The following is a 27299-nucleotide window of genomic DNA, read 5'->3' on the forward strand; positions in this document are numbered from 1 at the left end:
TCTTCATCACGCGGTGTGTATCCATACGTGACGATCTGTCTATTTCCCGTTCTATCGAGTCGATATGATCTGGGAAATGATGATCCGAGCATCTCGTCCATCAATCCTTCATTTGAATCACCGTTATTATCATCCCGCACCTGAGGATCTCTTTTGATCTTCCTGGACTCTCGCAACCTCGGTCCGAGAATCTCACAGGAAGTCTTCTTCTGTCATGTCAGCTCAGCTATCATATAATATCTCCTCCCATTCTGATTTCTACTTCACCACTTGTCCTTCCTGTTGGCTATGCGCAACACACATATCTAGACCTTACCTCTACCTGGCTCCTTTCTACTCCCTCTCAGCAATCTCTGTAGTCGTGTGAGCTGAGCTCTCTACATCGAAACTTTATGCCTTCTCATTGCTTGGTCTTCGTATCTCGCGAGCTATCTGCTATGTTATCTTTCGTCTATATGCTTCCGCTCGGATATCTCTTGTACCATTCCCTTGTCACCATTTCGCGGGCTGAACCAAGTATTGAGCTCACGATGGTCTGGATGATTCTCTACAGGTCTTCGACATACATCCTTTGCACATCCTCACAAGCACGACGTTCTCCCTTCGCCAGTCACTTCCATTCATCATTCGCCTATAAAGATCCGGGATCTCTCCTGGTTCGAAAGTCACAATCAGCACTTGTCCCCATCGCCACTAGATTTGGTCGATAGTCAATAGATAAAATCAGCTCATCATGGCCAACATACAAGATAATAAAGCAAAGGTGAGTCAATCCAATTTGAATCGTCGCTGAATATCTTCAGCTTCCTATCCCTAAAAACCTCCTCTTCATCGAACATGAAGTACCTTCCTCCACTGCCGCCTCAGCATCTACCACACCTACTGATCCCTCCGTCGCCGATCCCCTCGCGGCTGTTGGAGCGGGTATTCCTCCTCAACCCCGAACCAATGGGGCCACCAGTCCACCCATCCCACCTCTCACCCAGAGAGTAGGTAAGCTGGGCTTGGTCGAAACGAAATTACCAGATGTCCATGCGGAGCCACATGAGTATTACGGAGGAGCGGAAGTCTGGACAAGAGCAAGGACATTTAGTAATGTAAGTTGATAACCGCTCGAAATAGAGCTAATGTCGTAGTCTGGTGTTGCCGGAACAACCAAACGACGTCCACCTCAAATGGGAGGTGAGAAGATCTCCAGAAACAGACGATTATCACATGGTAAGTGGTTTTTTCGACTTTTCCGACTGAGACTGACAGACGATTTTAGATGAAACCACCGCATCTGCGCCTCGACGTTTCCTCATTGATGTAGAAGAGACCATGAGGATCGTGTTAGAGCAAGAAGATACTGATAGAAAGTGAGTTTTTACCCTAAGTAATATGAGCTAATGTCAGTTTCCAAATCTCCATTTACGACTCTGGACCTAAATTGTTGTCCCTCGGAACGGCAAGTTCCAACGCTCACAAAACATTCGATATTCGAGGAACATATATGCTTTCGAACCTTTTGCAAGAACTTGCTCTAGCCAGAGATTACGGTCGAAAGCGCATTGTCCTTGATGAAGCTCGTCTTGCTGAAAACCCAGTTGATCGTCTTTCGAGAATGATCAAGAACTCTTTCTGGAATGCTCTCACGAGAAGGATTGATGCGGAGGGATTGGAGGTTGCTTGTGCCGATCCTAAGAATCGAAGTCAACATACCAAAGCGAGAATTTACATACCATATGGTGAAGATGAGATAGCTGAACATTACCGACAAATGTGAGTGTCATTTGGGAATTTTCAATCCTATACTGACGTATTTGCAGTGCTCGTGAGAAACCCAACCTCAACCTGACGGTCGATATATTACCTCAAAAGTGTGACGATCCAGCTTTCGTCAAGAGTCTGAATGATAAACCGGGTATTTTGGCTTTGGCGATGGATAGGAAGGTAGATACGGACGGTAAAGTCAAGCTGGAAGCGCTTCCTTTCATTGTCCCTGGAGCTAGGTTCAACGAGAAATACGGCTGGGATAGTGTAAGTCCAAATATGTAAGAAACACCGCTGACTTGATAGTACTTCATGGCATTGGGTCTACTGGTCGATGGAAAGATGGATCTTGCTAAGAGTATCGTGGAGCACTGCATGTTCGAGATCAAGCATTATAACAAGGTGTTGAATGGAAATCGATCTTACGTGAGTTGTTATGCTAGTATGACAAAGCTGACAATGGTTAGTACCTCTGTCGATCTCAACCACCTTTCCTTACCGATCTTGCTTTACAAATCTACAATCAACTTGATCGATCACAAAAAGAAGAGAACAAATCATGGTTAAAACGAGTCATCCAAGCTTCTATAAAAGAATACCACTCTTATTGGATGTCTGAGCCATCCCTTGATCCTGTCTCTGGTCTCTCTCGATACAGACCTGTCGGTCTTGGTATCCCACCTGAGACGGAAGCGACCCACTTCACTCAGATCCTTCAACCCTACGCCCAGAAACTCAGAATCTCAGTCAACGAGTATATCGAAGGTTACAACAACCTTACTATCCACGAACCAGAATTAGACGAGTACTTCTTGCATGATCGAGGTGTACGAGAGTCAGGTCATGATACCTCTTATCGATTGGACAAGAAATGTGCGGATCTCGGTACAGTCGACCTCAACTCGTTGCTTTACAAATACGAATTTGATATTGCCTCGGCTATCGAGGTTGCTTTCGATGGGGAGATGGATCTCGAAGAAGAGTTCCCCCTGTCCCCATGGCCAGTCACCCCTGAAGCTTTCGAATCTGGTGCACCCCGAGAGATATCGACATCGGTGATCCAAACGAGCAAACATTGGTTTGAGCGAGCAGCGAAGAGAAAGGAGATTATGGATGAGCTTTGTTGGAATGATGGACATGGAATGTATTTCGATTACGATACCAAAGCGAAGAAACAAGCTCGTTACGAATCTGTCACTGCCCTTTGGCCATTATGGGCGGGTTCCGCGTCAGAGAACCAAGCTTTGAAACTTGTCAGATACGCTTTACCGAAATTCGAGGTTGCCGGTGGACTCGTTTCGGGTACAGAAGAATCGAGAGGTATCATCTCGTTAGATAGACCGAATCGACAATGGGGTGAGTGCGATTGCCATCATCGTAGTTGTCCGAGTAAATGCACTAACGAAGTATAAATCATCTTTAGATTACCCATATGCTTGGCCACCACATCAAATTATGGCTTGGGTCGGTTTGGAGAGATACGGTTTCGTGGATGATGCTGCTAGATTGGCCTACAGATGGATATACATGTGAGCTATATCTTTGGCTGTCACCAGTATATTATAAGCTAACAGTTCGACGTTCATGTAGGATGACACTTTCATTTGTCGATTTCAACGGTATCGTTCCTGAAAAATTCGATGCGGTTGAACTTAGTCATATGGTAGATGCCGAATAGTGAGGGAACTACATTCTAGGTGTGGCTCAAGCTGACTAACACACTTCACTTGTTAGTGGTAATCAAGGTACTGACTTCAGATATGTACCTCGAGAAGGTTTCGGTTGGATGAACTGTGAGCGGATATTCTTCTCTCATTTACTTGGTCAGTTGTGGAGTCGATATACTAATTATCATCATGCTGTAATCTTATAGCCGCATACCAAATTGGTCTTCAATGCTTATCAACCGGTATGAGAAGGGCAGTAGCCAACTGTGTTCCTGTGAGTTTGTTCTGTGGTCGTAAACTTTGCTCGGTTGTTCGAATTTGTGTTATATGGACTAACGATGGGTAATTTACATGAATAGCCATGGGTATTTTTCAACCTGCCCGCACCAGATTTCACGTCCGCCAAAAAGCGAAGAGCGGAAAGAGAAGCTCGAGAAGCCGAAGCTGCGGCATCAGGACACGGTGGAGCGCCGAAATTGGAAGTTCACCACGATCCACCTTCTTTAGAGGAAGCTGTGGCCAAATTGAAATTGGAACTTGGTGCTGGGCCTGCAGCTGGAGCTGAGGGTCAACAATAGATCTGTTATGTTCGATCAGGCGTGTTATGTTACATGAAAAATGTAGATAGATTGGATTCCTTCTTTAGTTTGAATCGATTTTCTTAGCACTCGTCAGATTATTCTTTACAGATTTACAGATTTACAAAAAATGAAAGTGATCGATAAATGATAATTATTTGTAATTAGATCCGTACTGGTAGTGGTCCCTCTCCCACATTGCAATCCAATATCCCAATTTGATCTTATTTCCGTTTTTATTTTGCTTCATTCATGTCGTCGTATACAGTGGATTCTTATAATCAGAAATGAATCGTCGGATTCATTGATTGATCGATTGGTTGATTGAGTTCTTGTCATCCATGAATAATGCATGATATGATGATCGTATATAAGTGATTACTTGTACAGTAAAGGTATGAGTACTTCCAAATCTTGATGGGGAGGACGGAAAACGAGGTTCAAATTAGTCAATCTCCACGAGCGGATTATTCATGGGCATCTTTGATATGATGGTGTGTGAGTTAGGGACTTGTGGACTTGTGTGATATTCACACATATAGGGCAAGTACTTTATAGTAGCTGTACAAGTAACGAGTGCTGTTCAAGATGCAAAATATCAAAATCATGTTAAATGTCAGATCTAATATAATCATGTCATCAGACATATTCATATGAATTTGTACAATAATCTGAAGTCTCGAATGCATAACTATGGTAAAAATCGCAACTCAGACCATTATTCCCCAGTATGCATATACATGTAAGTTAAGGTATATATATATTCCATCCAGTATAAACAAATAAGTATATAATAATAATAAAGGTATCTTCGATCTTTTGTTACAAAATCATGTCTGTTCATTTCGTCATGCATTATCATCATGCCATCATATCATCATCATTCGTCTCTTCACCATGTACTCTGACCTGTATCACACATGAACAAATCATTAGTTAGATTTTTAATTATGAATCGAAGCTCGTGGTCGGACTCACTCTATATAAACAAGTGAGATCACCTCCATGATTATCTTCCACTTTGAAAATGACTATACCAATCTTGATACCCAACGATTGGATCTCATCGGATATGGGGAAAGTCTGGATGTTGGATATCGAGTTGATATCGTATTGTATCGTCGTGAGTGGTAGATGATCAGGTGGAGATTCGGATCTGCAAAAACAGATCTCTCTATAAGTATATCATCCAGTACAAATACGAAGGTGAAAGTTTGCTTACTCATTCTTCTCACTCCACCATTCTTGTAATTTCCTCTTATCATCCTCATTATCCACTACTCCCATCTACGATAATGATAGTTAAATTATCAGCACCTTACATCATATTGCTATAGATTTACTCACCACTATGACAATCTTCGGCGCAGTCGTCATATCCAGAGCCAACTCCCTCGGAGCATGTTCCAGAGTGATATCGGTAACTTTGATTCTCCTAGTCAACATGACCCCCAAGCTACCTTGTGGACCCTTGAAAGGCCAACAGCTTCCTACCGACGTATCGGGATGTAAGGCAGTAGCGGGCGGTCGACCTTGTACATCTTTCGAACCCAATACGAACTTGCCGAATCTCGATGCGGACGAAAGGATCAAGGTGTCAGAAGTCAATTGAGGTATCACCCTTGCTCCAGCGGTGAAGAGAGCGTAATCCGTTCGAGCGATCGTATCTTTCGAATACCGAAGTAAGGCAGCATCGATAAGTTCGCTGAATAATGATGTGAGATCTTCCCCTTTGGATGATTTGATGGTAACATTTGCTGGTTTCGATGTTTTAGATTTACTGGCTGAAGATGAAGAGGAAGAGATGGAGGATATTTCCGATCGAAGCGATTGTAATTCGTGATGTAATATCTCCTGGAACATATCTTTCGATAGATATTCCGTTGATTTCCCATTGAACACTTCTTCAGCCCATGCTCTCACTCTACCCTCATCCATATCAACCCCACCTTTTGACGATGAGAGAGCTCGCTTGACCATCGCCTCGGTATCCGTACGAGATATCATAACCTTCTTCATCTCGGTCCAGAATCTTGGGTCGATGTCCACTGTACCTCGAGAGTTGATCTTGATAGGTAAATTGTCAGGTAGTATCTTCTCCAAGGCAGCTCGTAATCTTCCATCATCCAATGCGTCTGAGACTTTCTTCTCCACCGCTCCGACTCTAGTCTTTAAATCTTGCACTTCTCGATCGATTCCGCCTAACGAGTTGACCTTATCCTGGGAGGACCTAACCGTATGTTCAGACTGTCCTACCCTATCTACCAATCCTTTGACCTCTGCTCTCAACGCATCGAAGGAACTCTGTAAGCCTTTGACACCTTTATCTTCTTTGCCACGCATGGTTTCCACTCGTTTAGATTCAACCATCAAAGCATTCTCCAAATCGTCCACTCTTCCAAGCATGTTATGGGTGAACTGTTTATTCTCGGCTTCCCCATTACTAATCGATCTTAACATCTCTGATATATCCGCTGTGACCTGCTCTAAGGATGTGATCCTGGCGGCCACTTCATCAATAGAGCTTGGTGGGGTATCTGGAGCTCTGTAAACACCTTTGCTTCGCCATGGCGCATCTAAAGCTCTGAGGGCTAGATTGAGAGCTAACATCGCACCAAGATACTTCCACCAATCTTGTTTCAACCGTCGTAGTATACCTTGACTGGAACCGAACATTCGCTCGGCCGGACGTATCAGTATCGAGTGGAGGAGATTGACCACTGATTCTACGATGTACTGTAGTCCCAATACCACACCGTGCAGGATGTTCGTGATGATAGTTCGGATTGTTCCAGGTACTCTTCGACGAGGATGGAAGGTGGGTGCAGGGGATTTACGTTGTGATCTCGGACTAAATGCTCGAAGCAGCTCGACAGGTGTAGGTGATCTCGCTCGATGAGTGTGGCCATTGGGTACTTGCATAAAAGGTGATAAAGCCCTCTGAGAATGATGATCCTCTTCCCGTCCCTGTTCTTGTTCCCCGTTCTGTTGGTACTGAGAATCATCTTCATCACTTCCTTCGGCATAGCTCTTCACTCCCTTCTTTCGTTGTCGAGGTTGAATACCTAGACCCATCCCCAGATACCCTTCTCCCCTTTCTTCCCTTTTACCTCTTGTCCCAGCTCTTCCATCTAACGCACCAGTCCTGACCACTCCCTCACCTTCACCTCCCGAATCAGATCCATAAATCTCATCGTCCTCTGCAGGTCGATAAGGTAAATCTTCAGCGAAGGACTTATTGCCCCTTTTCTTCTTCGAGTTGCCGTCCGATATTCGAGGTTTCGCTTTGGCTTTTTGAGCTTGAAGCCTTTTGACATAATCATCTTCTTCGGCATAGCTGTAACTCTCTCCTGAACCGTTACCTGGACCACCAAGGGATGAGAATGAATTGTATGCACCGGAATTATCGAAATCGCCATTCTCATCTTCGGTGGATTTGAGAAAGAATCGGACCGGGGATAATGCTCTAGCAGCTGATTTTAATGATTCAGCAGGTGATTTTGCTCTCTGAGAACCTGCCCTCTGGGATCGATTTGATGAAAATTTGTTGGCAGATGCGGAAGTGTGAGATTGGAACGATTGTTCAGGAGGAGGTAAATGACCTGTTTGGGCGGCATGGAACGCTGCGGCGATGCTGGACAGACGAATGATGAGCTGGGTTGACGTGATGGAGATATGAGAACTCACTTTACACTTGTATCTTTCAACCCTATCGATGCGCTGGTAGTCGCTTTCTTCCCGCGAGAATTGGGTACTTTGAGGGAGGTGCTATAGATATGCAGCAGTATGAGTCAATCTGATTTGGTAGCACATGCAGCGGGTTCAGGATGCAAGATAGTCGTCACTCACCTTGCCATGCTCTCATTGTCCCACTCATCATCCCCTCTATTACTCCTTAGACTCCTGGCCGGCGAAGGGGGTGGTATTGATCGCCTAGGAGGCATGATTCATGTATAGTATCGAGGTGAGGATGAGGAAGAGTTGGTTGGGTGATGTATGGATGAATTTCAGGTGGCAACTAGGGACTGTGATGCTCTACAAGCATATGTGGTGTGACGGATGAGTAGAACGGAGCTAAGAAGGGGGTTGGTCGTCAAGCAAAGTAATGTTGGTTCTTGTTTGTTTGCTGATTGTTTTTCCGAAACACTTGAGAGCGCGTGAATGGAAATGGACCGTCTGTGGTTGATATTATGGGGTATGGGAATGATGAGATTATGAGGGAGTGCGATGATAGTGCGAGGAGAAGACGGGGGTGAGAATTACAAGAAGAAGTGAACATGCTTTCAGGTGCTCATCATGTTATCGTCCAAACATGAATATCAGACACAATCAACTCAACGCGAAACATGACTTGTGACTTGATTTTCCAGGGCCAGTGCGCGAACACCACGTGGCTCACACCGTACATGGTCAACATGGTACAGGCATGAACAGCGTATCGAATCATCAAGTAGAACGTCCAGACCGAGGTGGATAACGCGAGCAGTCTTCTTATCCAATATATAGCGAGTCAGAGGACAAGGGGATACCACTGGTCTGACACACCCAACATCTATATTTTGTCATGATATACATCTCACACACCAAACAAACCAACCGACCAAAGAAAACCTTTCCCACCTTCCATATATATCCCACAAAAGCCACTGCTCCACTTTTGAATGACTGCATGTAGGCGCATATACAGAGACAGGAAAGATGTATGATTGACGAATGACTTATCGGTAAGACTGTAAGACAGAAAAGTGATGTTAGCATACGATCTGATTATACCCAACCAGAACCAATGAATAGAGGATGAACCCACCTTTTGTCGCCTTGCTCTGGCACCACGACCACCGAACTTCTTGGGTTCCATTCTTCGGGGATCAGCAACGAGGAGGGTTCGGTCGTAGGCGATGAGGGTCTTTTTGAGTTCGAGGGCAGAAGCGGCATCTTCGTTCTTGGCGTAGAAGCTGTATGTGGTATGCAACAGTCAGCACAGTCATCTTTATGATCCAACATTCAAACACATCCAACGAAAACAGATTGTCGCTGTGACATTCTCTACATCCGATCCTGATCTAGACGGAGCCGGAACGTTCACTCACGCAACGATACCCTTGGCGATGGCTTGTCGGAGAGCGTAAAGTTGAGATACGTGACCACCACCTTTTACTCTAAGTCTGATATCGAGGTTGGCGAGCTTCTCAGGACCAACAACGAGGATAGGTTCGTAGACCTTGTATCGGAGGACGACACTGTGATTTACATTGAATTAGCATATGATTTCTTCTATCTTCACACCTGCTGTGATTCCTTCTCTTCCTTGACATTCTATTATTCCCCTTGCTTCGGTCCCGGATCATCCGCTCCGATATCATTCCAGAACCATTCCTTGGTCATTCCATTCCACACTGCCAATCCCTGCTGACACACCTCCCATTCTATGACAGTCCTCGATTAAGATCCATACTCACGGCTCAACGAGGGAGATAGGAGATCCGTTCAATCTAACGAGACCTCGACCGGGGGTGACGTGAGCCACGGCGGTGGCAGTCTTCTTCTTGCCGAAAGTTTGAACGGCTGACATTTTTCTATATTGATTGTATCCAAATTTTATCCCAACAACAAAGCAATTAGCGAAACCAACAGAAGAATTTATCGAGTTGACGAGATACCGAGGAGGGGCGAGAGAGACAGGGGAAAAGCGGTAAGCCTAGTCAGCAGTCGTCCTCTTTGATGTTGAAGGGTATAAATATAGGTATATGTTACTCACAATCTTGCTGTGTAGGAGAGAAGAAAAAACCTCTAATTCGACGAAAGCCTTGAAATTCAATTAGGCAGGATGGGATGCAGCAACGAGGCCGTGGTGCAAAGCGAGTGCGAGTGACCTGCAAGCACGCAACAGAATGAATGCATGAGTCTGTGAGAGTGGCACATTTCTCCGCGGTGATACGACACCACAATAACAGCTGTGGCAAATGCTTTAACGCCGATGTACTATGGTTTTATCACCGATATGCACGGCCTCGCAATGAGATCTGACGAAGTGAGTCTGGGGATTTCACGATCAAGCCTAGGTCACTCGTACTTACTGATCCCATCTTCTATCCGTTCAAGACATCATTCAAGCATCATGCTTCACGAATATCCACATAAAAATCACCACTAAACCCTTTTCCAAATGACATGGCCCATGGATTCAGTTTAAAAGCGATAATTTGAGCTGCGCGGGATATCATGATACTGGAATTCATATCATCATGTACGTTCATCATACCTCGCAGATTCATCAATCATATCTTGTTGCACCTTAATTTGGTGTTTTCATATATCATTCATGCCCATAAAAATAAATATACCACAACGGATATCCCTTCTTCCCATCCATTCCATTGATCCTCGGTCTATACCAAACGATGTGGATCATTCCCGTTCCAGTGAGATGATCCAATCTTACTAACCCCGTTAGAGAGGGTTTATACAGTATATACTACAAGGAGGAATGTGGATGAGAAGAAGGTTATTGATCGAAACGCTGTTGAAAGCGTATGAAAAAAGTATATTTTACAACCAATAAACAAATAAATAAATAAAACAAAATATCCTTCCGAGAGGATGGAGAAAAAAGTAAAGTAAAGGTACAAAACTAGGATACTAGGCCATAAGTGATTCTTGACTAAGAGTGACTTAGTAGTATCTAGTATGACCATTTACTGGCCAACCGTAAGCTCCAACAGGAGAGGCTGATCCACCAATAGCAGCACCGGAAGAAGCGTCACCTACAAACCCATCCATCCATCGTCAGCTCAACGTGCAACCATTGCCCGATAGATAGATAGATTGGAGGTGGGGAAAAGAAGACCTACCACCATCACCGGCATTTCCACTTGCGATGTTCAACGCATCGAGGTTACCAGCAGCAGCGGTGTTATCGTAGTCGTAGTACCATCTACCATTGGAGTAGTATGGAGTGTAAGGTCCAGCATTGTTATTTTGGTTACTATCATTTATCACATATTTCAGCCGATCTACTCATTGATGTAGCTAGGAGAGCCGTATACTTACATGTTACCACCATTGGTATTTCCACCTACACCTGAATAAGCACTACCTCCATTGGAGGTGCTGACGACCGGCTGACCATTAACGTAGGAGACACTAACAAGATGAAATCGCCGTTTCAGCTAACTAATTCTTCAAGAAAAGAGGGATAGCTGAATAATGACTCACGTAGTAGCTCCGGTACCTCCCAAGGCAGTACCAGAAGTGGCTTTACCTCCATCTCCTGCATTACCAGAAGCGACTCCAAGGACGTCATCGCCACCTGCCAATCCACCTTGTTGGGCAGAATTGTTCTCAGCAAGGGATCCACCGACGGCAGATCCTCCTGCACCGGTATATGCCGAACCACCATCTCTTGCTACTACCACACCTCCAACAGAGTTAGGGACGACAGGAGCAGCAGAGACGAGAATGGCAGAAGCGGAGATGGCGTAAAGAGCAAAAGTAATGGTAGTTCTCATTTTGTCTTGTTTGTTGTTTGTTTGTTTGTTTTGTTGTAAATAATCGAAAAATTGATGTGAATGAGTGTGATGAGCTTTTAAAGCTTAAGAAGTGACTTTAATTGATTTGGATTTGTGGGTTCTTTACAAAAGAAAAATAAAAGTGTTTATAGAAGCTTTATCAAAAGGCTGGAACTTGAAATAGTTGTAGTAACGAAAACAATACAAACAATAGTGAATTGGGCAGTAAAGCGAATGGATATATAAAAAACGAGCGAAATGAATTTGTGAATGAAGAAGGAAAAGAAGAAGAGTCTGTCGGAAGTTAAGAGTGGTTTATATATCTTTCGAGACCAAGATACCCACATCTTTCTGTCATCTAGTTTACATGTGTGTGTCTCCGACAACAGTATTGTCAAACCGACTGAACTAGTCTAGTCGCAAGTTTTTGAATGCAGATACAAACAAAGTCATTCATATTGTTTATCATTTCCCTTTCTTGTCATTCATTCATATTCGAAACAAGGCTTGAAGTCGAGTCAAGTCTTGATTTACCCGATAGTCGTAGTCGCCACATTCAGTAAACACGTTGGAAATTGAATAAGAGGGGTTTCACATCTCACTGAGGAGACCGACTGCATCCGACAGAGGATCTTAGGGGTCTTTCACCAGAATGGCATTCGAAATTACCAGCACGTCGCATTGTACTTGGACCCCTACTGTACTTTACATCAGTCAACGCGGCAAGAGGATCTATCTAATTTGCCATCCATGTCTTGTCTTGTTTTCTGCTATGCGTGCTGAGGACGAGATCGGTTGACACGGCGGAGATGTCCGCTTTCCCACCTGAAGCTCAAGATTCAGATCCTGTTGGTCCCTTCAACTTGGTAAAAGTTGGGTTTTTCAATGTCTTTCCTCCAAATAATAACGTCAATCACTCCTGTTTCAGACACACCTGGACCAACATGAAGTCTGCTACACGACTGATGCCATCTCTATCCCAGGTAAGCTATCCCGGATGGACGAATCAGGACTTCAGCTCACTTCCTTTATCTCGAATAGCCTTTGAGATCCTCCTCTCGACCTATATCACGTACGATCCTCTCCCGATCCGTTTTAGCAGGACCTAGCAGATTACCCAGGTTCTACACTACTACATCTAATGTCCCACCTACAACTGCTCAACCATTGAACCCCGCTGAGAATGTTGAGGCAGCATCAGAAGGAGAGGAGCTGGAGGAGGATTTACCTTCGAATATCAATTTTGAGGAATTATCAGAAGAGGCTGATGAGAGTATTGATAGATTTTTGAGTCATGGCAGTGGTATGTCACTCCTTGGCCTAATTCTAAGATCCACTAGAAAAATCAAGCTAATATGGTAATATCTGTAGAATCATCATCGATTAGATCAAATTCTCAATTCGATCCCATCCTCTTACCCATCTCTTCTTTAGCTTCTTCCACCCCGACCCTCCCATCTGAATCTGTAAGTCATTACCATGCAGGTAAATGATATCCACGGTCTATACTAACGGTTGATGTTGTTATAGGGCCTCGTCGTTTCACTCCCACCGGATATATTCGCTCAACCTATTAGGAGAGATATCTTACATAGATGTGTCGTATGGTACCTTTCCTTGTTAAGATCTGTAAGTACTAGCTTCCTCATCGTGTGCTGTGATGATCGGACTCGAACACGAAGCTGACCGATTGACGACGGCGTAGGGAACGAAAAGTACCAAATCGAGATCGACGGTCAATTACTCTGGAAGGAAATTGAGACCTCAAAAGGGTACTGGTAGAGCGAGAGTGGGAGATGCAAGTAGTGGTACCCGTGAGTCATATCTCATATCGCTCTGGTTGCCATCATGCCGCATCATCTGGTGGGACGATGAAATGACGAGACATCGATCAGAAGATACATTAAGGTATATTGTATATGCAAATGCTGATGAGCCATTCGCGTGATTCACAGGACGAGGAGGTGCTCCTATCCATCCAATCTTCCCTAAAGATTGGTCTCAGAAACTACCCCGTAAGATCAGATACCTAGGATTGAAAATCGCCTTATCGTCCAAATTGAACTCCGGTTTATTGAGAGTAGTGGACAATCTCAATGAAGGAGAATGGAAGGGGACAAACGAAGCTTCAAGAGCATTATCCAACGAAGTGGTGAAGACGGAAAACCCAGTCGATCTTGAACCTATCATCTCTTCCTCTTCTTCTGAAGAATCTGCTACCCCCCAAGAAACCCAAGAAGAGATTCAAGTGATCAATAAATTTGGACCATCTAAAGATCTATCAATCTTATTCGTTTACTCACCTGAGAAATTACATGATGAAGGATTATGGAATTTCCATAAATCTATTAGGAATATACCGGGATTAGAATTGATCTCAACAGATGAACTGCAAGTCTATCACGTATTGAAATACAAGTGGTTGGTCATGGAGGGTACAGCTATCGATGCGATTTCGGGTGTACAGGATCTACAAGATGAGTTGGAGTTGGTACCGGAACAATTGAATGAGGGAGAACCATCAAGAGTAATTGTGTAATCTAGGATAGAGTTTAGTAGAAATTGATGCACTCTTTTTGAGATGAATGGCATCGTAGGTTCAAGGACGAGTAGAACCCAAATATGCATTGACGTTATACTAAAACAAAATCAACATCGATCAAGTAACACAAAGTACATCCTCTAAGATCTACCTACTTGATTTCCTCGGAGTAGTTTCACCAGACTTCGTCTCATGCACATCTTCATGCTCTACGCCTTCGTATTCGCCAAATCCATCATCTCCATCTCCATCATCCACGAAAGGGTCTTCTCTTTTCCTATCATCTTGATCATCTGCTGTACCACCTTGTATCCTATCTCTTTCATGTTCTCCCTCATGAATATCCTCCTCTTCATCACCTAACAAACCCCTTCTTTCACCTGTTCCACCTCTCATTCCACCTACACCCTTTCCTTTCCCCTTTTCGTTCTCCTTCAATTCGTCATCCGAGGCATCACTTACGCTCCCCACTTCCCACAATACATCTCTAGGTTCTACTACACCATCCGACAGAGCGTCAATATCATCTCCCTCGTACTTGGAAGACGATGGTCCAGATTCAGCATCCGTCACTCCCGATTGTGTCCTGGCGTGATTTCGAGGTCTCAGGCGCATCGAGTTGGATGGTTGGGCAGAAACGGTATATGGGTCAGGAGCAGCTTTGGCGGATGATTTTAGGGATAGTAACACCTAAATGAAAAAATGATTAGCTTGATCATGGTTGAGGGTGAGACTGAACTTACCACCCCTGAGATCAAGACGGCGATGGAGATGAATACGGCAACCAACACCTGTTTTAAAGCTTGGTTAGCTTATCGTAGGCACAAAATGTTCTATGCAAGCTCACCCATCGAGCGTATTGTCCAGTCTCATTGTAAAATATCAACGAATTGATGAAGCTGCCGATAGGGACTGTATAAGCTACTGCTATCCCTGCAGAAGGTTCAGAATGGCTTACCCAAATACAGTGTACCCTGCGTAGAAGAGAGGTACCACCACGACGGTATCTGCGCATTTAAGTGCCCTATCCAGACACACAATCTGCAACACAGCAGTGATGATCACCAGAAGTAAGGTGATGATGGCGGATGGGTGTACGAGCTATGAACAGACATAAGTGAAAAGTTACGTATGTAGATTACAACTAGGACTGAAATGCAAATTTGAGAACTTACAGGATGTCCAGGTAAACCAAAGAGTTTTACAGCAGCTTTGGTAAAAACCAAACATAATCCCGCTAGACTACCACCCGTCACAGCCCATCCCATACCCTGCAACCAAGTTAATCTAGCATCATCGGTTCTAGCAAAGAAAGCTTCTAATCTCCTGACAGCGATGTTCTCGATTCCCTTGACAGTTTTTGATATCCGCTTAAAGAAGGATTTGATTGCATTTGTAGATTTGGGACGAGAAGTGGGAAGTTCAAGAGTTGGTGAGGGTAAAGGGGAAAAAGAAGCTCTTGAGGCTAGGAGTGAAGCGAATAATGAAGAGACGAGGTATGTAGATGCCGTGAAGAGGACAATGAATAGGAAATAAGCTAGCCAGGATGCTCGAGACCATAATGAATTTAGTCTATTTGCGTCGAAAGTCAGTTTAGGCTTTTTAGCCAATATGAAATGGTAATAGTAAATGAGCTTACCGTTCTATATTCAGAGATTGGGTTAAACCATGATTTATACTAGAGAATATGATAATCAAGATGACACCGAGGATGATGATGATAGTACCGTGTATATCAGTGGGTGTGACGGCTATGGATAAATCAGCTAATGTCCATCCCGAAGACTCATGTGATATAGCTTACGAGTTCCAACAAGCCAATAAGCAAACAAGAAGTTGAACACCAACGAAGAGCTTCCCAAGGGTGCTACCCAATCTGGACGCAGATACCGCAAAGCCAGTGGAGAGCCAACTGATCATCATGATCAGCTACGTCACTACTACTTCATCTTAAGATAACTCACAGACTTGTGATGCGCTATCAAGGATCCAAACGGATCAACAACGGGTACATGGCTTTGAGGAATTATCTTCAGAGTGAATTTAAAAGCTTACATGTACATTCCCATTCCACTCAGCCATAATATCCTCATCCACTCCTTCTTCCTCTGCCTCTTCGGTATATTCTGTTGTCTCACATGATCCAATTTCGTCATGTTCAACCCTAGAGCATTGAACACCGAAGCGACCAGCACAATCAATAGACCAATGAACGTATTCTACATATCTCCTGATCGATCAGCTTTGTGTAGTGGACCATACCCAAGAGAGGAAGTGACATACCAGAACATAATTCCCCTCTGAGTCTGATATCGTACCTATATCAGGATCCGATATGGTTGAATTGTCAAATACGTCGAATGGACTGGTCCCATTCGGATAATCGAATCCTATACCTATAGAATTATCTGCGGTGGAGGTCGATATGATGTCTAGCAATGTGGACGTGGCTGATATTATGTCGTCCAGAGTTGGAGTGGCTGTTATCTCGTCCATGGTTGACTGTCAATGTTCTTTATTAGTGAGATACGAGGAATGTGGACTGGGCAATGAAAGATTTGAGGATTGACGTCTTGGGACGATGACATGGACATGATGGACATGGCCGAGTCCGGTAACACAGCGGCACCTTCAAGGCACGGCTGCATCATGACGTTGATTGTGCAACGGGTGACAGCAACGTGGGTCCCACGTGTATGCCAGATCAGTCCCATTATGTCACTTGTGCCCAGGTCTGGCTCGGCGAGAGACTCGACCTATGCTTTTTGTTTTTTTTGTCTTTCCAGACCAGATGTCCTCCAGAGAGAAGAAAGCAACGGTATGGACGATAGAACGGAATCTCATCTATCCGACACCTGAGTTATCGCCCCCGCAGCTTCGGGATACTTTGAATGTCTCACTTCGATCGCTCAACATTGCAAGCTCCATTCGCTTTTGTGTTTACGGTCGGTACGAATGTCAGATTTCATACCATAGTGTGCATCTTTATACTAAAAGTGACCACCGAGAAAAACCTCCCATGACATCTCTTACCTGAGATCCACTCATTTCATCACGTTCACAATCACGTTCCCATTAACATGGATCCTGACTTGCAGGACGCACCTTCGATCACGTGTCTCAGATCCTCAGATCCCATTTGTCAAAAAGCGATATGATATGTCTAATTTGACATGTTTGATAGTGTTTCATTCAAGTCTAAGGTATACCTCCGGTATGGGATATCAGCAGATCACCTTTCTCAAGCTCACATAGCTGAAACGTTCCGCGAACAGCCAGTAAAGAAAGATGTGAGGAACCGAACTAATTCTTCTCAAGTTGCGAAAGAGTTTTCTTCGGCATGATATACCACCTCAATCCAGATGCTGTCGACGAGTAGCTACAAGATTTCGTGAGAGCCGGCACGTCGATCATATTCCCATTACGTAGGTGAGAGTAGATCGATCATATTGATCCCGTAGCGTAAAGAGCTAGATTTAATTATGGGAAGAGCAAGAGAGTAAGCAAGGAGTGGTGAGTGTGGTGCCTAAACATCCCAATTCTAGACTAGTGTTTTCTCTTCTTTCTGTTCTCCACACTGTACCTATCACGTTATTTTCTTGATTAACAATACAGTATTTCGGGTCCGAAAGTAATCCAATGTACGGGACAGGACCTCTTTCTCTTCCTCTTTACTTGAAGAAGAGTGTCATCGAGCCGTCATAAGTCATCGTGCATATGAGGTAAAAAGAAGAAAAACAAATACAGTAATGCCATAAACTGTACGTATGTCAGTGGCAAAACGCGCTGGGCGATAAGAATAAGTGGTGTAGAAACACACACTACGGTACGGTTGATTCTTGGCATCTTCTTATCAGGAAACTTAGACAGACGTACATACTCCCATGTGGCGTGGAAAACATTCACGCAATTTTATCGAGTGTGGTATGCTAAACGTCTTATTTTATCCCCTGAATTACCAAATCTACCCCAGAACCTGTCATAGAACAAGGGAAAAGGGGGAGATCTGACATGTGGATATACACACTACCGTTATGTGATCTACCGTAACCTGTACAAGTAAACTTGCCCTAATTTGGCTGTACCGCACCTTACTAGTAACCTTATTACCCCTACCTTGCCCTGCCAAGGAACTGGAACAGAACAGGTCTAAAGGAAGGAGGGGCGTAATGCATACCGATGATTACTGGGATCTTCTTGTTCCAGCCGTCTGATCGACTGGTCGGAGCATGTCCGGTCCTCCTGGGGGTCGAATGGCTTTGTATATATATAACCCGGAGGAGGATGACGATTTCACAATGACTGTTATCATCACTCTGTAAATCTGATTGACTACAACATCGAAGGATCCCTAAAGACAAGGCACATCACTGTATCATAACCTGATAGACACTTGCAACCATGGTCCTAGGTATATATCTGAACTCTCCAAACTCAGACCAGGAATCGCCAATGATAATCGAAGACGAGATTGGCCTGTTGACCCTTTCCACGGCGGTGAGTCACATCTTCTCGTCTAGCTTACCATCCCTGGCTAACATATCAGTTGGTCAACACCAATAGCCAAAGACGATATGGAAGCGATCACTCAAGATCAGTGAACTCTCACCTGAATTTGAATTATCCATCCCGACGTTGCCTTATCCCACCAAAGGAGAATGCAGTCAATCCAGCTTGGGTTTACTCAACGTACCCTGCCTCGAATCAATTTCAATGTCTCGTATAACTTCAGCAGAAGGTGAAGGGAAGGAAGATCCATTTGGATATTCAGACATCCTGTCTTCGTTCCCTTCCACCCGACGTCCATCCGTCATTGGGATAGATATAGATCTGGATATGTGGCAATGCCCACCTTCACCTATGTTACGTCCTACGAGCTGTCTACGAGATTCTATCGACGATTTGTATCTCTCTACATATTCACGGACTCCAATTGATATGGATATGGAAGAAGATAATGATGATGATTATACGTCAGAATCATTTTTTGGTCATTCCCCATGTTCCCACCTCCATTCCGATCGTATACCTGTATTCGAATCACCAATATCAGATGTAGGATCAGAATCAAGCTTGGAAGAATTGATCATAACGCCTTTTTCAGATATCTTAAATCTACCTCATCACCGTCACTACATCCAGGAAAGTCATCCTTCACAATCCGAAGATGTAGAAGGGGAAGGATATCCTCAACCCAGGTTCGGAAGTGGTAGTTACCCTGCTAGTCCGGACTGTATAGGTCTAGGTATCAACTTTGGTTCTCCTTCACCTTCCACTACTCTTTCTGGTCCTGGTCCTCGACGGGAAACCCTCCTTGAAGATGTATCTATGCCAATGCCAGCTCCAGTAACGATCAGGTGTAAATCAATCGATTGGTCAACATTCCGTATAAACCTCCTTTCCAACTCTGATGACACCTCACGAACGTCGAATGTAGAAGAAGGAACTATAGATATATACATGTCGGATAGATCAGGGGGACTACAAAGTTCTCCTATATCTTATGACAGTCCTCTATGTCGGAATCAATTGTGTAGCGTGTAGTAGTATTTGTCTCTCTTCTTGTATGGTTATATCGCATGTTGTTGTACATCAGAAGTAGTTAAGAAACTCGTAGAGGAAATCGAGGTTGTAGTTATATATCATGATTGATAATTTGGGGAATTCATGTATGTGTATGTAATATACATTGTAATGCATGGAACTTAATATTGTATGATGATAGGTATGAATGACATTACACGATATACAATATTGGACGTTACGAATGACAGAAGGATATGATATGTGGATAGGATGTAACGGAGGGGAAATGAATGAAGTTGAAATACATACGATAAGGGAATAATACTTTGAAGAGCGAAGCATATCTTAGGTCATCGAGTACACATGAAATACGCCCATAGGCTAAGAAGAATGATAGCCTCATAATTTAGAAGTTGATACTACCAGAGGTGCTTCCTCTCTAGGCTTGAAGCCAAAACGATCCATCAGAACTCTTCTAGCGAGGTATTCTTGAACTTCTTTGGTCGATCTCCCATTCTTCCTAGAATACAAATATCGAATTTTCAGTCACGTCAATCTTTGACACCTGGTAAATCTCGGGTAACTCACGGGACAGAGAAAGTTTGAGGCCCGATTGTCACTTCGCTAACGACCTCGGGAATTCCTTCATACATGATACTTTGCTCATGATATCTTGGAGACGGCATCCCCGTTCCAGAGCAGAACGCTATCGCCAAGCAAACACGATGAGTTTGAGAACGAAAAATCGATACTACATATCGACTCACCTGCTAATTCACTTTGCCATTTAGGCTTATAAGCTTTCATCGGAACAGCCACATTACCTTCAACAGGTTGAGGTCTCACGATAATCTCCTTAGGCTGCTCTTCAACAATAGGGTCGATGGTTGGTGATGCAGGAGGTAAAAGGCTCTCCTTGAGCCATTCCATAAACCCAACGACGTTGAGGTCCAATGCTTTTTGACACACGGCATTTTGAGCTTCTTCGGCGTAAGTGTGAGTCCTCGGTTCTTGATATAACCTGACATTTCCAGGCGAACCAATCGTTAGAGTACAACCGAATTCTACACATGAGAGGCGTTAGTTCCTAAACTTCCCTTCTTATTGGCTTTCATGGGAGCTAGCTTACTATTGGTAAATGATTCCCAATTAGATGAAAATGATGCGGGATTAGGTATATCGACGCCTCCAGGACCGAGTGTTCGATGAAGTGCATCCAAGAAGAGTTGGAATGACGTCTTGCTTCTTCCTGTATGTTTAGTGTGGGGAGCAGGTCCAAACGCCGGAGGAGCCTTCGGGTTCACTTCAAGTTCATGTTCATCGACTTGAATTTCGAAACTTCGTGCATCAGAATCAGGCTGAAGTTCCTTTTCACAAGACTGAGAAGGCTCATGAAGCACCATGCTTTGAAGTTCAGGATGAAGATGTTGAAATTGGTTGCCAGAATCGCTCTGACCAGATTTCACGGTGGAAGTCCCAGTATTTGGTTTGGCAATGACATTGTCTTCATCTTCATTATCGCTCTCTTGGACCTCTCGAATGCCATTGGGAGCCAGGACCCAAGCCAGAGCATCTTCAGAGATGCACCTGACCAGAGTGGTGTTTTGGGCGTCGGCCTATTACCATCATCTTATGAGCATACACTCATCGGGAATTCGAATAACACGATCTTACCTTGAGTTTCCTGGGCTCACCAACCCATTTCCTGACCCCACCTATCGCTTCCACAGCCGCCACGTATTCCTTCTTCCATTGATTCTTAGGTAAACTTCGAAACAAGGGATGTCCAGTGATAGTCGGATGGGTTGAGGGAAGTACCAGGGTGAGCTGAGCCATCCAGAGTGTGTCTAAACGCAGTCCGTCAGCTATATCGATATCTACGTTGAGAGCTACGAACCTTGACCCTGGTGTTGAGGCAAGATCTTCTCGTAGTCCCATTTTATGACTGGTTGAAGGTGAGATTCTAGAGAATGAATCATCGAGTTCCAAACTCTTGCAGGATGCTCGATCGCCAAAGGTGGTAAATCGGGATTTAAGGATATGGTATGAGGACCAATATTAGCTTTGATCTCTCCTCCCTCATCTGCTTGAGGTATTCGAGCTTGAGTGGACCATGGTTCTCGAATCATCGGAATATCACATCCTGCTTCGCTGACTACAACAGTAGTATCTCCATCCTCATCAATTTCGAAAGACGTGTTTCCAATCACACCTCGACCGGACTCTTGTCCTCCCATCAGCGTTCGACCATATCCGTTTCTTGATCTTCCTTCTCCCAAGCCGTCTAGTCGGATATGCTCCGATGAGAAGCGCTTGTGTCTGCCATAGTCGTCATTTGAAGTCGAGCTGATTGAGTTCTCTCTTTTGACTCGAGGGGCAGGAGCAGGGGTATCCAAGGTTGACCTTTCATAAGTGATTCGCTCAGATTGAGAGTGATTGTTCATTAAAAGATGGTTGTTTTGACTCTTCCAGATGTTCTCCTGATTGGAATTGGGAATTCGAGAGATATCTCTATGTCTCCAGTCATTCGAAAATTGACTTTGAAAGGCATACTTGAGTATGTCATCTACTTCTTGACTTTGTCGGAAAGTAGGTGTGGTGTGGTGCAAAAGGACCTCTTCTCCCTCGGCAGCAGGAGAACCCACCACATACGGGTGCACAGGTGATTTAGTCGGTAAATCACTCTCCTTCTTGATTTCCTCTTCCTCGTCAGCGTCGTTATTCAAGACTGCTTTGATGTTCGAAGCCGCTTGTTGATTGTCGTCATCGCTGTGACCGATTATCTCTGATTCTTTATGTTTCGGTTCAGGTGCTATCCCATCTTGAGAATTGGAAATGCTGATACTTGAAGACCCAACGGCCGATCGATGATAAGGGGAATGGCTGTATCGTCCTTGACCACCTCGAAATGAGGCTCTTGATCGGTGCGGGAGCTGATCTGGGTAGTCAGCATGAAAGTGGAGTGATCAACCCTCAGATTTGAATGCACGGTCCCATCAAGGATGTCTGGGACACTCACCATGTCATGACCTCTTCTTCCTCCTCTTACCAAGTAAGCTTGCCTGATCTGAACTGAAGAGGGGTCATTGCTAGGCCGGAAGGAAGGTGCGGTTGGAGACAGGCGACTCATCGTGACGGACAGCGGGCATGTGTACTAAGGGAGGGAAGTAGTGAGAGTATGAATCAGCTTGTTTCCAGGTGTAGATGCGCAATATACTGCATACAGCCATGCAGTCATCCACCCATTCGCTCAGACCAAGGAGGGGTGGTGGACATGCAGAGTGGAGGCAACAACGCGCAATCAAAGTGGAGGTGAACAAAAGTTGTTACTCTGGTTGACGTCAACTTGATCTGGTCGTACGCACTGACCACCTCTGAATCATACATACACCTTGCTTCTTCCTTGCTCACATTCTTCCCAATCCCTTTTCACTTCCATGACAATCAGAACATCAGCCCAAGCAGCTACCACCATCTCTTCCCCAGATGCAGATTCGCATCGATCAACATGTCCTCCACGATGCCGCCTCCACCGCCAAGACGATCGGCTCGTCTCTCGATCAAGTCCGAACCCACCGAGGATGAACACCATAAAGCGGAAGAAGAATCAAAGCCTCCTCCAGCAAAGAAAGCTAAGGGCCGACCTCCCAAATCAGCTGCATCAATTTCGACCAAAAGGAAAGCAGTCAAGATCGAACAAGACGCTACCGATGCTGCTACATCGAATCAAGTGGATGTCAAACCCACCCAAGAAGATCTCTCAGCTCCTGTACCCAAGAAAGAAGGTGGGAAGAGAAAAGGTTCTTTCTCGAGCACCACCGTCAAAACTGAGCCTGCCAATCCGGAAGCGGAAGAGGGTCCTAGTCAACCTGTTGTCGAAGCTGGACCCAGCCAGTTCAAAGTGAAAGCGGAGAAAACCAAATCACCTGCCAAAGCTAAAGAGAAGAAAGTGAAGACGGAGAAAGTTGTTGATCCTAAGAAGGCTAGGATGGCAAGATTGAGAGAAAAGTGAGTGAATCCTATGATAGCCTCTTGCCAATTTAGCTAACAAAACATCTCTTCGCAGATGTCCCAAGAATATTGTTGATCGATGTAAGTCAGCTTTCCAATATGCGAGAAGTGAATCTGAAGAGAGCTGATACGAAATATAGATAAAAGAGCTATATCACAAAGAATGGTAGGCTATCGTTTCAGTGACAGCTGGCAGAGTGGGAGCTGATAAGTGATGTCAGTTCATGATCGAACGCGAAAGAGTTGGCGAGGGTAATTTCCAATACGAGCAATTCAAAGTGGTATGTATTTTCAAGAGATACCTCGTATAGATTACCGGCCCTGACTCGAATGACACAGCTCGGATCCACTGGCAACGTCTATGTGAGCTGACACTTTGGCATCTGTATGGATCGTCAGCTGACCTCGGGTGTTCAGACAGTTAACATTGGTACTATACCTCGATGTGACTGCCCGGATAATCTCAAGGGTAATAAGCCCTGTAAACATATTATCTTCGTTTTGTAAGTATAAAGTGCTCATTCTCTTGTGTCTCGATATATATACTAATGCCTGGTATATCAACAGTATCAAAGTGCTGAAAGTACCGGACGACTCGTCAATTTGGTTCCAAATGTCATTAACCGTAAGTTGGGATTTCGACCCTTACACTGCACACGTGATCTGACATTGTTTGTTTGTAGCCTGAAGAAGTAGACCATGTCTTCAATACGTCGCCTCCGACACCTAACGGATCAGTCACGGTCAATGTTAAGGTGCATAAAGCGTATCTTCACGCTACAGGAAGAGGAGGCGAGGATGAAGAAGTGGTTACGGCGATTGACAAAGAGATCAAGGATGGTTCGGATGGAAAGAAGATGGATGCTGTTGGCGAAGACTGTCCAGTGTACGTGTCTGCTAAATCCCTTTCGTTGCAATAAAGGAGTTCATAGCTGATAAGTTTTGTCGTCGCGTAGATGTTACGAGGAGATGACGCAAGAGGATGTCGACGGGAAGAAATTGATGTAAGATGAGACTCTAACTGGTTGTGGCAAACGTCAGTTTTCGTTTGCTCCCGTTCTGAAGGAGACATAGCTGACATTGGTCAACTTGAATAGCGCTCCATACCGAATGTTTCCAGATGTGGGCGATGACGGCTGTGAGTATCTTGACAGTGCCGCAGGCCTTCACGGATTAGACAGAGCTAATGACGGTATCGGACCAATTTCAGCGATCCAAAGGTAACGACGTTACCTGTGTATGGTGTCGATCTCCTTGGCCAACAGAAGATGGTGGAGCAGGTAAGGGCAAAGGCAAAGCTAGTGGTCCGCAATATTCTTCGATGGGATAGTGAGTTGCCAATTACCCGTTGGCCATAAAGCCTGAGACGCAGCTGACACTGGACGATTAGTCTCAATATGGCTGCGGAAGCTGGTATGTCCCGTGAGAGAGATGTCAGGTGAGTGTTCTTGCAATCTCAGCTTCATTGTCTGCGGTGGATAAACCATAAGCTGACAGGATGTCTCAGTACATATCATTGGGGTCACCGATATAGAAACTCTGATTGAGTGAGTCGCATGAAGGAACCACGAAGAAGTTCTAAAAATGGCCAAAAATCGTGTTGAGCTTGAAGTCAGTTCAATGAAGGAAAGGCGGTATATGTTTTGATGAATATTTCTCATTTTGTGATTAACGATATTAATGACTTTACATTTTTGTATCTTATATGATTGTATATGAAAATTATGAACTCGAATATGTGTTGTCATGCAAATTGTATATACGACCGATGCTGGGTATATGCCACTTTTTCCCTCATCCTAACCTTCTAATAGAGATCTTACCAGTACTTATCAACCATATTCGGATCATGATGAAGCAACTATGAAATCGAGCAGGTCATTCCATTTGTTCAGAGTCGAATTGATCAAAACCCTTTCGTTGATCGATAATGTCATCGCCATATATTGGTATCTATCTTTCTGTGGAAGATCCTAATATTCATCATCATGGATGTTTATCAGTTGCTGCCCTTGAAATTCAATTCACAAAGAGATGGGAAGAATGTCTAGACTTACATCTCGCATTTTGAATAATGCATCTTCACTCGAATCACATCTATACATCTTTCCTATCCTTTTCTTGAGTAGGTCTATAAGCTGCTGGATCACTTCCACCAAGTCATCAATCAAAAGAGTATCATAGTCTGTATATTCTTCATCGATCGATATCTTCCAAATCGATTCTATCTGCTTGATGGCTTGCAGGAGTAGCTCCAGATCCTCAGCTTTGAGATTTTCTTGTCCCTTTCTTCGCGATCGTATCTGATTTAACCACAGTAGACTGAATATATTGATCGAGATCCTCCCTGATTGATCGAGGTTCAACAGTCTCGGATGCTGTTCATTCCTCCCACACAGTATCCTTTCTTCCTCATCTTCGTGCTCCGCAGAATCTTGATAGATGAAATTGTTGAGAGCTTGATCAAACAATTCCCAGTATCCCTCAGACTCCCCTTCTCCTTTTAAGTGAAGGTCCTCCAAATCCCAAACCAGACCATCTCCCGTATATTCCTCACCTAAAAATCCCCATTCGACCAGCAACTTCGCATCGCTCAATCCATCTCCATACGAATTCCATACCTCCTCTCCCTTCTTCACTATCGGTCTTTCAACTCTCAATTCGATGGTATCTTGCGGTTCATCTTCTATCCTTTGTATATCCCTAGGGATTAGGTGAAGTAGACGATAAGCTATTCCCTGTGAGTTGGTGATATCATGCTCTGGACAGGTTTTCAGCGATCCGCAAAGATGACATACAAAGTCGTCTGACGATAGAGAGGTGTTGGGCAGGGTAGGGTGGTGGTTTAAGATATCTGCGAAGGGGCAGAGGGCGATAAGGTGATATAGGTCTATCATAAATGCCCGAGTGGAAATGAGGCTGAAAGCGTGATAGAATGCTTGGATTGGGGATGGTTGGGGATGAGAAGTGGTAGGAGGTAGATGTGATGAGTAATGCGAATAGAATAGTTGGAGATCTGACTAAGAGGTATGTTGACCATCAGCGAATGTCCGATGGTATAGTGGATCGACGTCGGATCTTTCAAGAGACAACAAGAAAAGATAGATGATGCGCTTACCAGCCTCAGTCCTTGCTCTTCTCTCACTCTCAGCTCCCTCTCCGCCTCCGTGCCCCTCAACCACTTCTTAGCTTCTTTCCCATCCTCTCCGCATATTTCTGGAAGATCCCAAAAGATCGGTAATCCAATGATATCCCTAGGCAGCGATTGGAGGTATCCATAGAACGGTGATCCCTCTCCTAGGCGATACTCGTGTAAGAGACGTAGAGATAGGTGTAGAATCGTGATCGAGTTCATAGACCCCTCATTACAAGAGCTGGACGAGGGTAGAGGTGGGAGAGGAGGAAGTGAGGAGGTGCGGTGGGATAAGATGGATGTTTTGGGTATGGAACATACTAAGACATGATCAGCTCATCGAACCTTTGTTTTTCATACCAAATTCTCGGGAATCGAAGATTATGCCAGTGAACTGGACTCACTCAGCTCTCCTATATCCATCTCACGTCCGGACAACAATCTCCATCCATCACCATCATCCATATCGACGATCTTCAAGCTGTCATCTCTGATGATACTCTGTCTGTCTAGCCATTCTTTTAGGATCTCCTTCGAGGGAGGAGGCCAGTTGGAGAATAGGCCATGAGGTGTCATATCGAG

General features: G+C 44.4%; 11 protein-coding genes across 11 annotated transcripts; 5 read left to right on the plus strand and 6 right to left on the minus strand.

Annotated features, from left to right (window-relative positions):
• Positions 1–733: 733 nt before the first annotated feature.
• I203_108262 (uncharacterized protein) lies at positions 734–3997 on the plus strand (the record flags this gene model as incomplete). Its single annotated transcript, XM_065518371.1, has 12 exons — positions 734–767; positions 844–989; positions 1137–1218; positions 1268–1358; positions 1453–1761; positions 1809–2019; positions 2220–3108; positions 3176–3281; positions 3343–3429; positions 3487–3545; positions 3626–3693; positions 3779–3997. The coding sequence occupies 12 exons, from the start codon at positions 734–736 to the stop codon at positions 3995–3997; spliced, it is 2301 nt and encodes a 766-aa protein (XP_065372736.1).
• Positions 3998–4858: 861 nt separating this feature from the next.
• Positions 4859–7941, minus strand: I203_108263 (uncharacterized protein; the record flags this gene model as incomplete). The annotated part of the gene is made up of 6 exons (XM_019148435.1): positions 4859–4906; positions 4976–5153; positions 5220–5284; positions 5345–7631; positions 7685–7765; positions 7847–7941. The coding sequence occupies 6 exons, from the start codon at positions 7939–7941 to the stop codon at positions 4859–4861; spliced, it is 2754 nt and encodes a 917-aa protein (XP_019002018.1).
• A 774-nt stretch (positions 7942–8715) lies between these two features.
• Positions 8716–9569, minus strand: I203_108264 (40S ribosomal protein uS9; the record flags this gene model as incomplete). Its single annotated transcript, XM_019148436.1, has 4 exons — positions 8716–8727; positions 8805–8952; positions 9088–9237; positions 9457–9569. 4 exons carry the CDS (start codon positions 9567–9569, stop codon positions 8716–8718), a joined length of 423 nt encoding a protein of 140 aa, XP_019002019.1.
• A 1100-nt stretch (positions 9570–10669) lies between these two features.
• I203_108265 (uncharacterized protein) lies at positions 10670–11505 on the minus strand (the record flags this gene model as incomplete). The annotated part of the gene is made up of 4 exons (XM_019148437.1): positions 10670–10761; positions 10849–10982; positions 11048–11140; positions 11213–11505. The coding sequence occupies 4 exons, from the start codon at positions 11503–11505 to the stop codon at positions 10670–10672; spliced, it is 612 nt and encodes a 203-aa protein (XP_019002020.1).
• A 944-nt stretch (positions 11506–12449) lies between these two features.
• On the plus strand, positions 12450–14044 carry I203_108266 (mitochondrial 54S ribosomal protein uL4m; the record flags this gene model as incomplete). The annotated part of the gene is made up of 6 exons (XM_019148438.2): positions 12450–12488; positions 12547–12808; positions 12877–12971; positions 13036–13134; positions 13211–13319; positions 13461–14044. The coding sequence occupies 6 exons, from the start codon at positions 12450–12452 to the stop codon at positions 14042–14044; spliced, it is 1188 nt and encodes a 395-aa protein (XP_019002021.2).
• A 150-nt stretch (positions 14045–14194) lies between these two features.
• I203_108267 (uncharacterized protein) lies at positions 14195–16543 on the minus strand (the record flags this gene model as incomplete). Its single annotated transcript, XM_019148439.1, has 10 exons — positions 14195–14737; positions 14791–14838; positions 14895–14946; positions 15006–15148; positions 15223–15619; positions 15687–15798; positions 15852–15959; positions 16012–16025; positions 16103–16266; positions 16331–16543. 10 exons carry the CDS (start codon positions 16541–16543, stop codon positions 14195–14197), a joined length of 1794 nt encoding a protein of 597 aa, XP_019002022.1.
• A 1905-nt stretch (positions 16544–18448) lies between these two features.
• I203_108268 (uncharacterized protein) lies at positions 18449–19591 on the plus strand (the record flags this gene model as incomplete). The annotated part of the gene is made up of 2 exons (XM_019148440.1): positions 18449–18544; positions 18611–19591. 2 exons carry the CDS (start codon positions 18449–18451, stop codon positions 19589–19591), a joined length of 1077 nt encoding a protein of 358 aa, XP_019002023.1.
• Positions 19592–19972: 381 nt separating this feature from the next.
• Positions 19973–22703, minus strand: I203_108269 (uncharacterized protein; the record flags this gene model as incomplete). The annotated part of the gene is made up of 7 exons (XM_019148441.1): positions 19973–20093; positions 20162–20279; positions 20341–20637; positions 20703–21189; positions 21248–21420; positions 21471–22506; positions 22593–22703. The coding sequence occupies 7 exons, from the start codon at positions 22701–22703 to the stop codon at positions 19973–19975; spliced, it is 2343 nt and encodes a 780-aa protein (XP_019002024.1).
• Positions 22704–23081: 378 nt separating this feature from the next.
• I203_108270 (uncharacterized protein) lies at positions 23082–24592 on the plus strand (the record flags this gene model as incomplete). The annotated part of the gene is made up of 9 exons (XM_019148442.2): positions 23082–23581; positions 23640–23665; positions 23725–23750; positions 23806–23865; positions 23924–23947; positions 24002–24087; positions 24152–24209; positions 24268–24470; positions 24541–24592. The coding sequence occupies 9 exons, from the start codon at positions 23082–23084 to the stop codon at positions 24590–24592; spliced, it is 1035 nt and encodes a 344-aa protein (XP_019002025.2).
• A 112-nt stretch (positions 24593–24704) lies between these two features.
• On the plus strand, positions 24705–25131 carry I203_108271 (uncharacterized protein; the record flags this gene model as incomplete). Its single annotated transcript, XM_065518372.1, has 4 exons — positions 24705–24722; positions 24795–24913; positions 24975–25022; positions 25092–25131. 4 exons carry the CDS (start codon positions 24705–24707, stop codon positions 25129–25131), a joined length of 225 nt encoding a protein of 74 aa, XP_065372737.1.
• A 300-nt stretch (positions 25132–25431) lies between these two features.
• On the minus strand, positions 25432–27293 carry I203_108272 (uncharacterized protein; the record flags this gene model as incomplete). The annotated part of the gene is made up of 4 exons (XM_019148443.1): positions 25432–25557; positions 25642–26604; positions 26703–27037; positions 27122–27293. The coding sequence occupies 4 exons, from the start codon at positions 27291–27293 to the stop codon at positions 25432–25434; spliced, it is 1596 nt and encodes a 531-aa protein (XP_019002026.1).
• Positions 27294–27299: the final 6 nt, after the last annotated feature.

Source organism: Kwoniella mangroviensis, chromosome 3 (genome assembly GCF_000507465.2).
Source record: "Kwoniella mangroviensis CBS 8507 chromosome 3, whole genome shotgun sequence".
NCBI classification, from domain to species: domain Eukaryota; kingdom Fungi; phylum Basidiomycota; class Tremellomycetes; order Tremellales; family Cryptococcaceae; genus Kwoniella; species Kwoniella mangrovensis.